Source organism: Drosophila persimilis, unplaced genomic scaffold (genome assembly GCF_003286085.1).
Source record: "Drosophila persimilis strain 14011-0111.01,24,50 unplaced genomic scaffold, DperRS2 tig00000885-arrow-arrow-pilon, whole genome shotgun sequence".
NCBI lineage: Eukaryota > Metazoa > Arthropoda > Insecta > Diptera > Drosophilidae > Drosophila > Drosophila persimilis.
In genome coordinates this window covers 181,516-197,458 of record NW_020825367.1, presented here as the reverse complement: position 1 = coordinate 197,458, position 15,943 = coordinate 181,516, and the positions used below count along the sequence as shown (strand labels likewise).

The following is a 15,943-nucleotide window of genomic DNA, read 5'->3' as shown; positions in this document are numbered from 1 at the left end:
AAATGTCATTATCCAAACAAAAACAAAAAAAAATAGCCATTTTCCAAAAGCTGCAGCAGTGGCGGAAGTGTCACAGCATTGAATAGTAGTTTCAAGATTCAATTTCCTTTTCCGCCTGCCACGCACACATGGACACATGGACACATGGACACATGGATGGGGCAGGTGGGCCTGCAGGTGGGCTTAGGGCGTGGTCTGCCTGGAAGAATGAAAGTTATTTGTGCCGCCTTTGAGCATCTGTTCGGTTGGGACTCGCTTCAGTTCTCTCTTTTTGCATGGCCGCTGCTCGACAAATAGTTGCGCCACTGACATGACGCCAACTATGCGGCCTGCCACTGCCACTTGCCACTGGCAGTACCTCTGCCGCAGAACAGGAAGAGGCATAGGGAACATCTGCAGCTGCTAGGCTCGTCGCCTGTCGACCGTCGGCTTTGTGGACTCTGGACTCCACTCCGGACAGGATGGCGTATGAGTGTGTGTGCACCATTGAAGTGGACCATCGTTTGTCACACGCGTCATGGGTGGGCCTTCCCCTGACGCGTGCAGAAGCAGAGGCAGAGGCAGAACAGTGGTGGCACAGTGGCATGGAAAAGGGTCCGGTAGCACTTTGCCTGAACAAATAAAACAGAGATGATAGCCGGTGTCTTCCAGGGATAAAAACGAGCTCAGAATGTTGATTCAAATTAGTCAGATAGTTATGGTGCCACACTCCACACCCCCCCCCACAGCCCCTCCCACTCGCTTGACCCAATGTGGCAGAGGACTGCCGCTGCCCCGTGTGGATTGTTGGGTGGTTGGGGCTAATGGAGTTTGCAAGAAGTGGGCGCAAAATGTGGATCAAGCAGCCGCATTCGCACTCGCACAAAGGGTTGCTCTTCGTCTTCTGCTGCTGCTGCCCCTCCTGCAACATAGTGCGGCTCCTGCTCCTGCTCCTTCTTAGAGAGAGAGAGAAAGAAATGCGAGCCTTTGCAAATTGTTGCTGCACCCGCATCCCAGTCGCCATCGGTCTGGACCACCGACAGCCTCTGCCTCTGCCTCTACCACTGCCTCGCCCCACTCCACAGCCACCGCAACGTGCATGTGGCTGCCACACAAGAGAGATGTGGATAGAGAGTGTAAGAGAGAGGTTACCACATGGATACCAGTGGGTCGACTAGCCTCAGGACTTGGGTCTTTCATCAGGCCAGAGCCGGAGCCGTAGCCGGAGCCAGAGCCAAGACCGAAACCAGATAGCAGGAGGCAGGAGGCGGCAGGCAGGAGCCAGGAGCCAGGGAGTCGCCGTGGCAGCGGCAGTGGCGGCTTTGTTTATGTGTGGCTCCATTTGGGCGTATGCATGTCCTTCTCCTACGGCTTCTCTCCCTTGGATTTACTCCATGGTGGTTGCATGCCCCCTGCCCCTACCCCTGTCCCTGCCCCTGCCTCAAGCTCTACGTGCGAGTGGTTTTTGTGTTGTTCTGGATTTTTAAGTTGTTTTCGTTGTCGTTGGTTGTTTGTGATGTTGTTTTTTGTTGTTTTTGCTTTTTTTTTGTGTGCGTTCATCTCCTTTTTTGTGTGTGCCTTTCCTTGTGTTGCATCCACGTCTTTAGTTGCAATTTGAGCATACCAACAAACATATGCACTTAACACACACGAACATGGACACGAGCACGGACACGGAGCACTCACACGGAGAAAGGATGAACGCTGACACCAATTAGTGCCTCCTGCTGCTGCTGCTGCTGCTGCTGCCGCTGCTGTTGCAAGTTACTGCTGCTTCTGCTGCTGCTGCAAGTTAGTTAGTTGCTGGGTTGTTTGTGCGTTGCATGTTTACACTAGCCACAAAACATAATTTCTGTTTAGACAACTTTAGCGGCAGCCCCACTTTCCGGTTTTCCACTTTCCGTGCCGTTTGTGGCCACAGGAACGGCCCCTGTCCGTGCAGCACCTTCGCCCTCTGCTCCTGCTGCTGCTGCCCCTCGACAAAGGGGAAACGTGGCAGGAAGGATACCCTGGACGAGCCAATCATTGCTTTGCTTCAGACTACCAATTGTTCCTGTGGCAGCTATATGATATTGCGATCCCATCTGATCCTCACTGAAAGCCAACATGAGGCAAGCATCAGAATCCTATTACCCCGCCCCTAGGGCATGGGTATGGGCCCATAATTATCGCAACAACGAAGTTGGCCAAAAAGGCAGCAGGCAGGAGCAGGCAGCAGGCAGCAGGCAGCAGTTTGCATTTTTGGTATAATTTTCACTTTTGCCAAGGAAACTTTTTCGCTGCCGCATTGAATTTGCAACCAACTAAAACCCGCCACACCCGCCACACCCGCCACACCCGCCACACCCGCCCGACCCAGACCAGCGGTTGCCGCTGTTGCAGCTTGCAAACTTCCTGAGTTGATTAGAAAGTTGTTTTTTTAGCCGCTGTTGCTGCCACATCCTCCCTGCAGTTGCTAATGGCAGCTTAGAGCAAAAGGAGCAGGGCATGGCAGCGCAGGGCAGGGCAGGGCAGGGCAGGGCAGGAGGATGTTGCAAGGCCCCCTCGCAGCTCGCGAGCATATGCGAGGAGTGAGACCTCAATCTGTGGTTGAGTTCCTCGTCGTTTGGTTGCTTGGTGACTTGGGATTGTGGCATGGTTGCTACTAGGGCGCGCAAAGCTTATCGCTTCGGTGGCTTGTCGTCAGGCAGCAGGCAGCAGGCAGCAGGCAGCGGCAGCAACATAAACTATGCGAGCATCAACTTTTTTTGTAATTAATTTTTAATGTGTGTGCAAAATAAAATGTTTACGTACATAAATGTTCTTGTAGTTTCTGCCTTCCCCTGCCATATCAAGGGGATGTGGCTGGGAGCGAAAGGGTTTATCAAGCGCTCTAAGAGGCGGATAAGCAGCGCTTAAGTGGGTGCCACAGAGGAAGAGGAAGGGGAAGAGGAAGAGGGTAGCTATGATTTAAGATTGTGTTACGCCCAGAGGAAAATAATTGGATTGCCTTAAACAGCGTTGGCTGTTGGATACAACAAAAAAGAACGATGCCTGACAAATGGGTTTCTCTTGTGCGGAATATACACGCCTTTCTATCAATCCCTAATTGCATATGACAATTGCTATTGCACCCATACCCAAAGAGAGAGAGAGATAGAAGAAGAAGAAGAAGAAGAAGAGCACATGACAGACAAGACGGGAAGGGAAGGGACAGGACGGGACGGGACAGGACAGACACTGGCAACTTGCTGCAATTTGCTTTGGAACCAAAAATTGATTTACCCTCGACTGCTAAACGTGCCACATCCTCCTGCCAACCATCCATCCTTCCATCTACGTCCCCATGTCATCTGCCAGATAAACGATTTGCTCCATACAGCTACAGCTACATCTACTGCTACATCTACTGCTACTGCTATCATGATTTCTCACTTTGTTCCTCCTCTTTTCCGTACATTTTGCAGAGATTTGCGTTTCAATCACTTCGAGGAGGTGCCGGCAGACGCTTTCCGCGGCATGGGGCAACTGTCGACGCTGTTCCTGAACGAGAACGAGCTGGCCCACCTGCAGGATGGGGCCTTCCAGGGGCTGCTCGCCCTGAGGTTCCTCTATCTGAACAATAATCGGCTAAGCCGCTTACCGGCGGCCATCTTCCAGGGATTGCCGCGCGTGGAGGCGATGTAAGTGAAACGCGGCACAGCCCTTAATTAAGGATATGCAGAAAGGCATAAATCGCCTTAACGACGCCCACTTTTCCGCTTTTCCCCCTTTCTCCCGCCCTCCACTGTTAGATATCTGGAGAACAATGACATTTTCCAGCTGCCTGCCGGAGTTTTTGACAATTTGCCACGTCTGAATCGCCTGTAAGTTGGATGGATGGATGGATGGATGGATACGAGAGGGAGATTAACTTTTTTGGTGGGTACATCTCCATTTTCCAGCTTCCTTTACAACAACAAGCTCACCCAACTGCCGGTGGAGGGATTCAACAAACTGAACAGCCTGAAGCGTCTGCGATTGGATGGGAATGCCATCGACTGCAACTGCGGTGTGTACTCCTTATGGAGACGCTGGCATCTGGATGCCCAGCGTCAGCTGGTGACCATCTCCTTGACCTGTGCCGAGCCGCAAGCCCTGCAGCGCCAGAGCTTCGCCAGCCTCCAGGAGCAGCACTTCAAGTGTGGTAAGTGCGAACAGAACAGAGCTGAGAGCTGAGAACGGAGAACTGAGAACTGCACTTCAATCTTTCACCCGTTGCAGCCAAGCCCAATCTCCTGGTGGCCCCACAGGACTTGCAGACCTTCGCCGGGGAGTCCGTTCAACTCGACTGCGAGGTCACGGGTCTGCCCAAGCCCCAGATCACGTGGATGCACAACACGAACGAGGTCGGCGAGGATCAGGTCAACCGGGAAATCCTGCTAAGCGGCAGCCTGCTCATCCGCAGCGTGGCAACCACTGACATGGGCATCTATCAGTGCCTGGCCCGCAACGAGATGGGGGAGGTACGCTCCCAGCCCATCCGCCTCGTTGTCAGCAGCAGCAGCAGCAGCAACCGGAACCCACTGGACAACCCCCACATCGACCCTCGCAGCAATCAGGTATGGGCGGATGCGGATGGGAATGCGAATGCGGATGCAGGAGGTGCAACACCCACGCCACCGAGCTTCACCCACCAGCCGCATGACCAAATTGTGGCCCTTCATGGCGCGGGACACGTGCTCCTCGATTGCGCCGCCTCCGGCTGGCCACAGCCGGACATACAATGGTTCGTCAATGGTCGCCAGCTCGCCCAGTCCACCGCCAGCCTCCAGCTGCAGGCCAACGGCAGCCTGCTCCTCCTGCAGCCCACCCAGCTGACAGCCGGCACGTATCGGTGCGAGGCGAGCAATCGCCTGGGCACTGTCCAGGCCACCGCCCGCGTGGAGGTGAAGGGTGAGTGTGACACAACAACTTCCAGAAGTAAGGGGGGCTGGGGGGGCACGGCACTCGTTTCGGGATTGCATTTCAGTCACTGCCAGACGACATACCATCGTCCGCAGTCCGCAGTCCGCAGTCCGCAGTCCACTGGCAACACAGTCACAGTCACAACTGTCGCGTTTTACTCAATTTGCAGTCGATTTAATTTGTTTTCGCCTGAGATGAGGATGAGGATGAGGATGAGCATGGACCATGAAGCATGCAGCATGAAGCATGCAGCATGGACTCTGCGACTAGACACTGAGATTGAACATGGAGTCTGCTTTGGATCGGGGTGTTCGGGACTATGCGGAAGAGCTTGTCGAGGGGTTTTCATAGATGATTGGATTATGTCAGATGTGGCGGCAAAACGGTGGCAGAAGGGTGCTCCTCCGTCAAATCAGAGTACAGAAGGACGGGACGGCACGGGTACTGCTGTACGAAAAACCTAACAAAAGAAGAGCATTCAAACTTTTGGTTTAACCACGAATAAATGTATGAAAACAATGTTTCGCTTGAGCATTTTTATGTTCATTCGTTATTGCTGCAATTCAAGCGTTTGTACGTGACTGTACTTTATTGCGCAATAGAAATGGACGGGGGGCCAGCAGGGGAAAACGCCCTGATATGTCCATAAGGGAAGGGGTTCCCAGACCGACCGACCGACCAACAGACCGACAGACCAACCGAATGCCAGAGGGAATGATAGAGTGGCAGAGTGGCAGCGCCTTGATGCAACAATGGCTCATTATAATTTGTGGTTGTCGGCACAAAATGAAGAGCAGACAGCCGGAGCAAAATTTATGCATTATTTTGGAAAATAAGTGCAAAAATTATAAACTATTATGTAGAGGGGGGGGCGGGGGGTACGGTACGCACAAATTGCGAAGCTGCGGTTATCCCGAAAGTGCAGTGCTGCAGAGGTGCAGAGGTGCAGAGGTGCAGAGAGGTGCAGGGGACGTGCGAGTGTATGGACTGTTTAAGCAGTCAGGCGATGCGCTTGGTCAGCATAATTAACCCGGCAAACACACTCACATACCCATAAACAGATGCACAGAGAGAGAAAAGCTCGAATGTTTTCCGAGTCCATTTCCAGTTGTACAAAATATAGATCAAAGAGGCATTTTCCAAGATAGTGTTTTCATTCTTCTGTCGATGTGCAGATAAAATATATGGGTTTGGTGCAGATTTTCTCGGAGTGTAGGGGCAAATGCATGCACTGGCGCACACACACATTCACGAGCATATGAATAAGCAAATAAATATGCTGGCACCGCTCAAAAGTATGCAATGCAAAAATTTGTATTCCAAACGCCCCAGGGGGCAGGCGGCAGGAGGCAAAGCAAAGCTGTGATCAAAGCGAATGGAGGGGCGTGCAGTGGGAGGGGGGAGAGGGAGAGGGATATCGAGTGGGATACAGAGTGGAACGAAGAAAGAGTTTATGGACAAAAGGCGGAATAGAAAACGAACCGCAGGCGGCGTCGGCGTCGCCGTCGGCGTCGACGTCGGCTATGACCATGTGCCTTTTTTGTTGCTGCCATTTGGAGCGATAGAATTGCTCGAAAATCGCTCATCCGCGATTCATACCACTTGCAGATTTGCCCGAAATTTTAATGGCACCCCAAAACCAAACAATCAAACTGGGCAAAGCCTTTGTGCTGGAATGCGATGCCGATGGCAATCCACTGCCCACCATCGACTGGCAGTTCAATGGATCCCCGCTCGCCAGCACCCCGGCCGGAGACCTGCTGCTGGAGAACGAGAACACAGAGCTGGTGGTTAGTGCTGCCCGCCAGGACCATGCTGGTAAGTGGTTCAGTGCGGGGCGGGACCTCTCGGGAAAGTGATTCCAAATGGCTTACATTTCATTTCATTTCTCTCTCCCCTCCCCACCCCTCCGCTCACCGTGCACGTCCCTGTTGCAGGTGTCTACCGGTGCACGGCGCGCAACGAGAATGGCGAGACGAGTGCCGAGGCAACGATTAAAGTGGAACGCTCCCAGTCCCCGCCTCGGGTGGCCATCGAACCGAGCAATTTGGTGGCCATTACGGGCACCACCATTGAGCTGCCCTGCCAGGCCGAGCAGCCGGAGGTGGGACTGCAGGTAAAGTTTCCCGAACGGAATATCCCAAAAAACTTTTCTTTTTTATTTGCCCCGCCACTTGTTGACGCTTCCTTTGGCTTTCCCACCCCCCCGCCACATCCTCTCCCCCTCTGTCTATCTCTCCCTCTCTTTACATACAGATTTCGTGGCGCCGTGATGGTCGCCTCATCGATCCCAATGTCCAGCTGACGGAAAAGTATCAAATAAGCGGCGCCGGCAGTCTGTTCGTGAAGAATGTGACCATCCTCGATGGCGGTCGCTACGAGTGCCAGCTGAAGAACGAATTCGGAAGGGCCTCCGCCTCGGCGCTGGTTACCATCAGGTGAGTGGCGGTGGCGAAAAAACCGGGATGCGGAATCAAATAGTTCAACTTTGAGTCTCAGACCGCAACTTTAATTGCGCTCCAGAGTGGGACGGGATGGGATGGGATGGGGCCGGCATGGCAGGGGGCGGTCTCCATAAAACTCCATTAAAATCAAAAAGGGAAAACTTTTTCTCAAAGAGAGAGAGCAGAGCAGAGCAAAGCAGAGAGGACTTACCAATAAAAGGCCTCGACAGGCAGACGACGACGACGACGACGACGACGACGACGACGACGATGCAGTTAAAATGCGTTTAAGTGCGCGGTAAACTTGTTTAATTAATTGAAAAATACTCGTAGTTGTGCCACAGCAGAAAAAATATATACACAGCAGCAGTCACACAACAGTGGGAGCTACTGCTTCGGGAAGGCCTGCAAATGCCGCCAAGAAAAACGCAAAAGCACGATCCACGATGAAATTATGCAAGGTGGTCCGCTCTCGCAACGCGCTCTCATTTTGGGTCTTACTTTGCCCAGTACAACAGCAGAGCGCTCTCAGTAGAGCGTAAAATTAGACCCGAAAGAGAGCTGATCTTGAGCTTAAGAAAACACAATATGCAAAGACAGTAAAGAGAAAAAGCGAAAAGGTGTCGCCTCTCCCTTACGTTTTCCTTTCCTGCACACAAATGAGGAGCCGACGCTTCGCGATTACGCCAAGCGCGTGACGATTTGGAACGAACGAGCAAGCAAAAGGAAATCCAATAATTCACAGCAAATTCAATGAGTGCGTAGATTTTTTTGGGTAGATTAATGTAGGGTGAGGCCCGACAGGACTGAAGTAACGAGAGAGCGTGAGATCACCAAGACTTGAATGGCTGACCGACCTCACCTTTGCAATGAGACATCTTTGGTACATAAGCAAGTAATTACAAAATTTTCAAGAAATATAATCCTGCCATGAAGCTGATTTGAATGCACTTCCAAAAATAGTTTTCAAGGCAGGAAGCCCTGCGAGTGCACCGACAAATGCCAGCCTCAAATGATTTTTTAATCCGGCTGTTGCTCCACTGTGCTAAATTGCTTGGAAACCACTCACACTCCTGCAAAGACCCGTTGTCCGGCTGCGAGTCCGGGCCCGGGTCCGCAAAAAAGGCGGCTATGAAAAGAACATAAAACCATAAAATAAAGCCAGCAGCTAAACTCCAGCACAGTGGCTAGAAATACATAGGAATCTTGAAAATTAAAACAGCCAAACAGTCGCGTCAGGGTGCTTTTCAGGCAGTTAAAAATTTACATAACTTGGCCAATAGCTTGGGACACTTTCCGCCAAATCAGAGCCCACTGTGCCGCTGGCTAAACTGCATATAAAATATGCCCCAAAAAAGAACATCAAAAGGCGGCAACGAAAGCACAAAAGTTGTCGTTGCCGAAAACGTGCTAAGCCCCGGACAAGCTACGTGCCACATACCCCACCGTACACACAGATAGAGAGAGAAAGGCGAAACAGACGGGGACAGAGGCAAAGATAGACAGAGAATCTCTCACAGAGGCAGCCGCACAAGTTATCCAAATTGCCCAAATTGAAATTGAGTTGACAAGTTGCCGGCTGGAACACGAAAGGAGTACAAGAACTAGAACTAGAAGTGGAAGTGGAAGTGGTAGTGGTGGTGGAAATGGGACTGGAATCTTCTCCAGCTTTCATCTTCCATGTGCATCTGCATCTGCATCTGCATCTCCCACTTCAACTTTAACTTTCTTTTGGGTTCACATACATATATAGTGGTAGTACTCCTCGAAAATAGAACTTTTCCAAATTGTTTGTTCCGCAAATATGGCAAAGCCAACAAAAAAACACCCAGAAGATGGAAAAGAGACAAGGAATTTATTGAGCACAGGCTCCATCCACATCCACGGCTGGCTCCCGCCTTGGGTCGTAAATCAATCTGAGGCAAGCAGAGGGAAGCAGTGGCAGGGACAGTGGCATATCTGGCCATTAACCGAGGGGTAAACGTTGGACCATTGATGCCCCACAAAGAGAGAACCGAACCGAACCGCATCGCAGCGGCTTAGTTTTTGCTTACACAGACAGGCAGCCTTTTCCAAATGCATAATGCAGCTAAAGGGAAAACCAGCAGGAGGAGGAGGGGGATCGGAAAATAAGGATTTCCATGTACATGTATGTGGTGCACGCACCATTTAGTGCGGCAGAGCCCGGAAGCCGAATCGGCTTACAGGGGAGCCGTCGGCATTAGAAACTTTACTCATTACGGTGCCAGCCGCAGTCGCCAGACCGCAGCAAAGGACCAAGAATTAAAAGAAGAAAAACAAAAAAAAGGCATAGCATAGCAGAAGAGTAAGTAGTCCGTAGTCCGCTGTCCGTGGTCCGGAGAGAGTGTGAGAATGCAACGCTAAAAGTGAAAAACTATGTTGAAAGACGGAAAGGAAGTGCAGTGCAGTGCAGTGCAGCGCAGGGCAAGGACAGGGACAAAGATCCGGTGTGTAGGGAAGGGAGGAAGCGTGGAAGCGTCTCTCTAACAAAAAGTGAGTGAAAACCGCTGAAAGATTCCCTCCCCTCCCCTCCCCTCCCCTCAGCACCTACCCACCGCCATCCAGAAGGCAGCACACTGAAATCCGCCTAAGTTGTGGGTAATGCCGGCGTAAAACAAAAGCTTATCCCGTTACTGCCACCGTTACTGCCCCTGTTGCTGCAGCTCCTCCTGGGGCTGCTGCTGGCGAAAAAGGCTAACCACGGAAATACATTGCCATACGCCGCACCGCACAGCATGTGGCAGAGCCAGAGGGCGGCAGGGCAGGGCAGGGCACGGCGGGGCAGGGAGACCAAAACCAACAAAAAACTTTAGCAAAATGAGGCGACTGCAAGTGGATGGAGACTAAAGGTATACCCTGACTAACATTCCCGAATGAGATTAATTACATTGATGGAATGAGATATCAGAGGAGCCCTTAAAAAGAACTAGAATCAGAAGAAGACTTATCATAGAAAAGTGATCCATTCTCGAGCATTTGAGAGCATATAGATTCTAGAAAGATTCGCTTGACCTCCTCACAGGATTAGAAATTCCTCACATACCCTACACACAAAAACAGAAAAGCAAAGGAGCAACCACAGAATGGCAGAGAGAAAATATATGCACTTGGGTCCTGGCCTGGCAGTGGCCCAGGAGCAGTGGCTACCCACTAGAAGCACTACCAAACTATCCCACGCAGCAGAGCCACTGATAGTGGCAGACTTTTGGCACGGCACAGGACGGCACAGCAGGGCACTACTTGTGGTGCAACAGGGTGTATTATGGTCGTTAAGTTATTACCTAGAACGTCGCCTCCGTCGCCCGTTGTAGTCGCTGCCATCGTCACCCCGCACAATGCCAAAGTTTACACAGGCGAAAGTTTTCCGAGGATTCTGAGCATTCCTTGAACAGCCACGCTGCATGGCAGACAGAGAATGTGAGGCATGAATTGTTGTTAATGCTGCCTCCCCACCCCTCCCTTTGCAGCAGTCAGAGTTTGAGAGCGCGGATTTTCCTTTTGGCGCACAAAAAAGTGCAGCAAGATTTCCAGGGGGTGAGGGGGGAGGACTGTCCGAAGGACACACAGACGGAGAGACGGACAGACATCTAGGCGAAGAAAGGGAAATAAACTGGCTGCCATTTTTATTAGACAACGCGGCCATTTTAACGACTCCTCGGAGGCGTCTCTGGCGCTGGCGCTGGCGCTGGCATTATGGTAATTAAAATGTGGAAATTCCTTGAAAATATCTTGATTGTTTCTTCGCTTTGTGCCGCGTCGTCGCTTTGTGGTGGAATATCTGCTCGAGGAATCTCGAAAGTCTAGCCCTAGGATTGTAGTCCATTGTTGTAAATTAATTGGTCCATTTTTGGGGAATATCTTCTCCTTGAATCATTACCAGAATCCAGAATCCCCTGTAAAATCCTTTCTTTGCAGAAACAATGTGGATCTGGCACCGGGAGATCGTTACGTGCGCATTGCCTTCGCGGAGGCGGCCAAGGAGATTGATCTGGCCATCAACAACACCCTGGACACCCTCTTCTCGAACCGCTCGTCCACGGGGCCACCGAACTATGGGGAGCTGCTGCGGGTGTTCCGCTTCCCCACGGGCGAGGCAAGGCAGCTGGCGCGTGCCGCCGAGATATACGAGCGGACCCTGGTCAACATCCGAAAGCACGTGCAGCGGGGAGACAACCTGAGCATGAGCAGCGAGGAGTACGAGTTCAGGGACCTGCTCTCCAGGGAGCATCTGCATCTGGTGGCGGAGCTGTCGGGCTGCATGGAGCACCGGGAGATGCCGAACTGCACGGACATGTGCTACCACTCGCGCTATCGCAGCATCGACGGCACGTGCAACAATCTGATGCATCCCACATGGGGTGCCTCCCTTACGGCCTTCCGCCGCCTGGCGCCGCCTATCTACGAGAACGGATTCAGCATGCCCGTGGGCTGGACAAAGGGCCAGCTGTATGCCGGCCATCCGAAGCCCAGTGCCAGGCTGGTGTCCACCTCGGTGGTGGCCACCAAGGAGATAACCCCCGACAGCCGGATCACACACATGGTGATGCAGTGGGGCCAGTTCCTGGACCACGATCTGGACCACGCCATACCCTCGGTGAGCTCGGAGAGCTGGGACGGCATCGACTGCAAGAAGAGCTGCGAGATGGCCCCGCCCTGCTACCCCATCGAAGTGCCACCGAATGACCCGCGTGTGAGGAACCGCCGCTGCATCGATGTGGTGCGCTCCAGCGCCATCTGCGGCTCGGGCATGACCTCGCTCTTCTTTGACAGCGTCCAGCACCGCGAGCAGATCAACCAGCTGACATCCTACATCGATGCCTCGCAGGTGTACGGCTACAGCACGCCCTTCGCCCAGGAGCTGCGCAATCTGACCGCCGACGAGGGTCTGCTCCGCGTGGGCGTCCACTTCCCCAAGCAGAAGGACATGCTGCCCTTTGCGGCCCCGCAGGACGGCATGGACTGCCGCCGCAATCTCGACGAGAACACCATGAGCTGCTTTGTGTCCGGCGACATACGGGTTAACGAGCAGGTCGGCCTCCTGGCCATGCACACCATCTGGATGCGGGAGCACAATCGGCTGGCCACCAAGCTGCGCGAGATCAATCCCCATTGGGACGGCGATACGCTGTACCAGGAGGCCCGCAAGATCGTCGGCGCCCAGATGCAGCATATCACCTTCAAGCAGTGGCTGCCCCTGATCATCGGCGAGAGTGGCATGCAGCTGCTCGGAGAGTACAAGGGCTACAATCCGCAGCTGAATCCGAGCATTGCCAATGAGTTTGCCACAGCTGCCCTGCGCTTCGGCCACACCATCATCAATCCCATCCTGCACCGCCTGAACGAGACCTTCCAGCCCATTCCGCAGGGCCATCTGCTACTCCACAAGGCCTTCTTTGCCCCCTGGCGCCTGGCCTACGAGGGCGGAGTGGATCCCCTGCTGAGAGGCATGCTGGCGGTGCCCGCGAAGCTGAAGACCCCCGACCAGAACCTCAACACGGAGCTCACGGAGAAGCTGTTCCAGGCGACGCATGCGGTGGCCCTGGACCTGGCCGCCATCAACATTCAGCGGGGCCGTGATCACGGCATTCCCGGCTACAATGTCTACAGGAAGTTCTGCAACCTCAGCGTGGCCGAGGACTTTGAGGATCTCTCGGACATTAGCAATGCGGGAATTCGGCAGAAGATGAAGGAGCTGTATGGTCATCCGGACAACGTGGACGTTTGGTTGGGCGGCATTCTGGAGGATCAGGTGGAGGGCGGCAAGGTGGGTCCGCTGTTCCAGTGTCTGCTCGTCGAGCAGTTCCGTCGCCTGCGCGACGGCGATCGCTTGTACTACGAGAATCCGGGCGTGTTCCTGCCCGAGCAACTCGTCCAGATCAAGCAGGCCAACTTCGGACGCGTCCTGTGCGATGTGGGTGACAATTTCGACCAGGTCACAGAGAATGTGTTCATCCTGGCCAAGCATCAGGGCGGCTACAAGAAGTGCGAGGACATTCCCGGCATCAACCTCTATCTGTGGCAGGACTGCGGCAACTGCAACAGCATGCCCACCATCTTTGACTCCTACATTCCACAGACGTACACCAAGAGGAGCAGTCGCCAGAAGAGAGACCTCCGACAGCCCAAGGAGAAGGAGCAGGAGGAGGTCCCAGCCACCGAGAGTTACGACAGTCCCTTGGAAGCCCTCTACGATGTCAACGAGGAGCGCGTTAGTGGCCTGGAGGAGCTGATTGGAATCTTCCAGAAAGAGCTAAAGAAACTGCACAAGAAGCTGCGCAAACTCGAGGACTCCTGCAATGCCGTAGATGCCGAGCCAGTGGCTCAGGTGGTGCAGCTCGCACCAGCACCGGCCCCCGTTGCCCCGAAGCCCAGGCGCAGTCACTGCGTGGATGACAAGGGAACAACGCGGCTGAACAACGAGGTCTGGTCTCCGGACGTGTGCACCAAGTGCAACTGCTTCCACGGCCAGGTAAACTGTTTGCGGGAGAAGTGTGGCGAGGTGAGCTGCCCGCCCGGAATCGATCCTCTGACGCCGCCAGAGGCCTGCTGCCCGCACTGCCCGATGCTCAAAGGAGAGCTGCCGTAGAATATGCATATCCGTACAGACGTACCGTACCGTACCGTACACGTTTATCCGTAGTAGCCACAATACAATCTACAATCTACAATATAAAGTCTACACTCTAACCAAACATCGCGCACAGAGCAAACGAGCAAATTTAATTGAATAATTGAAAACAAATTAACTAACAAATGAAATGTACTGTACTGCTACACATGTAATAAAATAAAGCACATTAATATCCCAATCGCAGCATTTGGTTCGATTAAATTTTAGTCTTTGATATTGACGTATTTCATGTGCGTGCCCTTGGCGATCACGGAGTCGTCCTTCTTGTGACGCAGCGTGCACTCGATGAAGGCCAGATACTTACCAATCTTGGAGATGTTGGCCTCGATCCGTACCTCGTCGCCCAGGCGTGCCGCGTTCAGGTAATTCACATTAATGTCCACGGAGACGCCCGGATGACACGGCTTGGACATCAGGGCATATGTCGTTACCATGTCAACCAGGGTGACAATGTAGCCGCCATGTAGACCGTTGTAGGGGTTGACGTGATCAGCTTCAACTTTGAGTTCCGCCTGGCAAGTGCCATCACCGCCTCCGATGATCTTCACCTAAGAAAAGGATTCGACAAATAAATTATGAAACAGTTTTCGTTGAGAATTCTAACCTTTTTCATGTGATTTTCGAATCCCGTCGATTTGGCAATGATCTCTGATATATGTTTGGCAAAGTCCAGACCCTTCTTGCGGGTGCCCATGGCGGCTGTAATTTCAAGGGGAATGCTCTTCCAATGACAAGCCGACAGCGTCTAAGTTATTTGAGTGCTGCGCAAAGTTTTGGCGGCGTTGATCGTCGATGAGAAAGTGAACAGATACCAAGGTGCAGTATCGATAGGGCCCTAGATTGGGACTTTATCTTATTGTTCAGGCACTTGATCGTCAAGTGCGGTCCTAGACAATGATACCCACTGAGCAGGCCGCCCTAAGAATTGACTTACTTTGATTTGGTGTTACTCGTACTATTTAACTGAGTTACATTCGAGTACAGTTTTCCGCTTTGCGGTTACAGCAAATAACAAACGATAAGCTACTAAACGGGAAATAAATACCAGCACGTCTATTGGCGACCCCAGGCACATTATACATTCAAACAGCACGAACTGCAACCCAAACAAATAAGTGCAATTTGCATTGAGTAATGTCAGAAAAAATTGAAATTGGCAAAAACAGCTGCTGATCTATCGATACGCCAAGTCACATGCAATCGAATCATCGGTACGTTGACAAATTATTTTATTCAAATTTTGTGTGCATGAAATTGCTGTGGACTTCTAATAGTCCAGTTTCTTCTTGTCGAAATCAATGTACTTGATTTGCCTCCCGGTGGCGATAAGGATTCCATCCGATTTGCGCTTCAAAATGATATCCAAGTACGCCATTTTGCGACCTGCACGCACTGTTCTGGCATCTATTTCAACTACCTCTCCTGCCTTTGCGCCCGACAAGTAGCAGACATTTAGATTGGCTGTAACTCCCGGGTGTGATCCCGTCGACATCATCGCGTAGGTGGAAATGTTGTCCACGATTGTGCCCGTTAGACCGCTATGCAAGGTCCCCTGTTGGTTCAAGTGCTCCTTTTCCACAGTAAACTCTCCAAAAGCTCGCCCTTCGCCGCCGCCAGTGATTTTAATCTGCAAAATTTGAAATTTGCGGTTTGGCAATTTCATGAGCATGTTGGCTTTTCCCTTCCATATCTCACCATTTTAAGAACGCGATCGAAGCCTCCCTTACTTGGTGCATACTCGGCTATATGCAGAATAATATCCAGACCACGTTTGCCCGCCATTGTATCAGTGGAGCTACCTATTCCTCGCGCACCGAAAACCGAAATGACAAAAGTATCCGAACGCTAGTTACTGCGACGCTCAACAGATAGAGGTAAAAATTATGAAAATGGTGTATAGGTGCTTTAGTGATACGTTTTACGAGCGTGTGATGGTATTCGG

At 52.2% G+C, this 15,943-nt stretch overlaps 3 protein-coding genes across 3 annotated transcripts in view; 1 reads left to right on the top strand and 2 right to left on the bottom strand.

Annotated features, from left to right (window-relative positions):
• Positions 1-14,179, top strand: part of LOC6599508 (peroxidasin) — a 29,831-nt gene extending 15,652 nt beyond the window's left edge. Inside the window, 9 exon segments of the mRNA XM_002024692.2 lie at positions 3,426-3,641; positions 3,753-3,824; positions 3,903-4,144; positions 4,222-4,893; positions 6,514-6,723; positions 6,843-7,021; positions 7,162-7,343; positions 11,286-13,900; positions 13,903-14,179. Coding sequence (XP_002024728.2) covers positions 3,426-3,641; positions 3,753-3,824; positions 3,903-4,144; positions 4,222-4,893; positions 6,514-6,723; positions 6,843-7,021; positions 7,162-7,343; positions 11,286-13,900; positions 13,903-14,057 — 4,543 coding nt within the window. The 3' untranslated portion in view covers positions 14,058-14,179.
• LOC6599509 (acyl-coenzyme A thioesterase 13) lies at positions 14,053-15,076 on the bottom strand. The gene is made up of 2 exons (XM_002024693.2): positions 14,606-15,076; positions 14,053-14,549 (listed from the first exon to the last, which is right to left on the bottom strand). Exons 1-2 carry the CDS (start codon positions 14,693-14,695, stop codon positions 14,205-14,207), a joined length of 435 nt encoding a protein of 144 aa, XP_002024729.2. The 5' UTR covers positions 14,696-15,076; the 3' UTR covers positions 14,053-14,204.
• Positions 15,077-15,213: 137 nt separating this feature from the next.
• On the bottom strand, positions 15,214-15,798 carry LOC6599620 (acyl-coenzyme A thioesterase 13). The gene is made up of 2 exons (XM_026993735.1): positions 15,697-15,798; positions 15,214-15,628 (listed from the first exon to the last, which is right to left on the bottom strand). The coding sequence occupies exons 1-2, from the start codon at positions 15,781-15,783 to the stop codon at positions 15,269-15,271; spliced, it is 447 nt and encodes a 148-aa protein (XP_026849536.1). The 5' UTR covers positions 15,784-15,798; the 3' UTR covers positions 15,214-15,268.
• Positions 15,799-15,943: the final 145 nt, after the last annotated feature.

Coding starts and splice junctions, on each gene's coding strand:
- LOC6599620 (XM_026993735.1), bottom strand. CDS start 15,783: ATGGCGGGCAAACGTGGTCTGGATATTATTCTGCATATAGCCGAGTAT. Junction 15,629..15,696: donor TCGATCGCGTTCTTAAAATG/GTGAGATATGGA, acceptor CAAATTTTGCAG/ATTAAAATCACTGGCGGCGG.
- LOC6599509 (XM_002024693.2), bottom strand. CDS start 14,695: ATGGGCACCCGCAAGAAGGGTCTGGACTTTGCCAAACATATATCAGAG. Junction 14,550..14,605: donor TCGAAAATCACATGAAAAAG/GTTAGAATTCTC, acceptor TCCTTTTCTTAG/GTGAAGATCATCGGAGGCGG.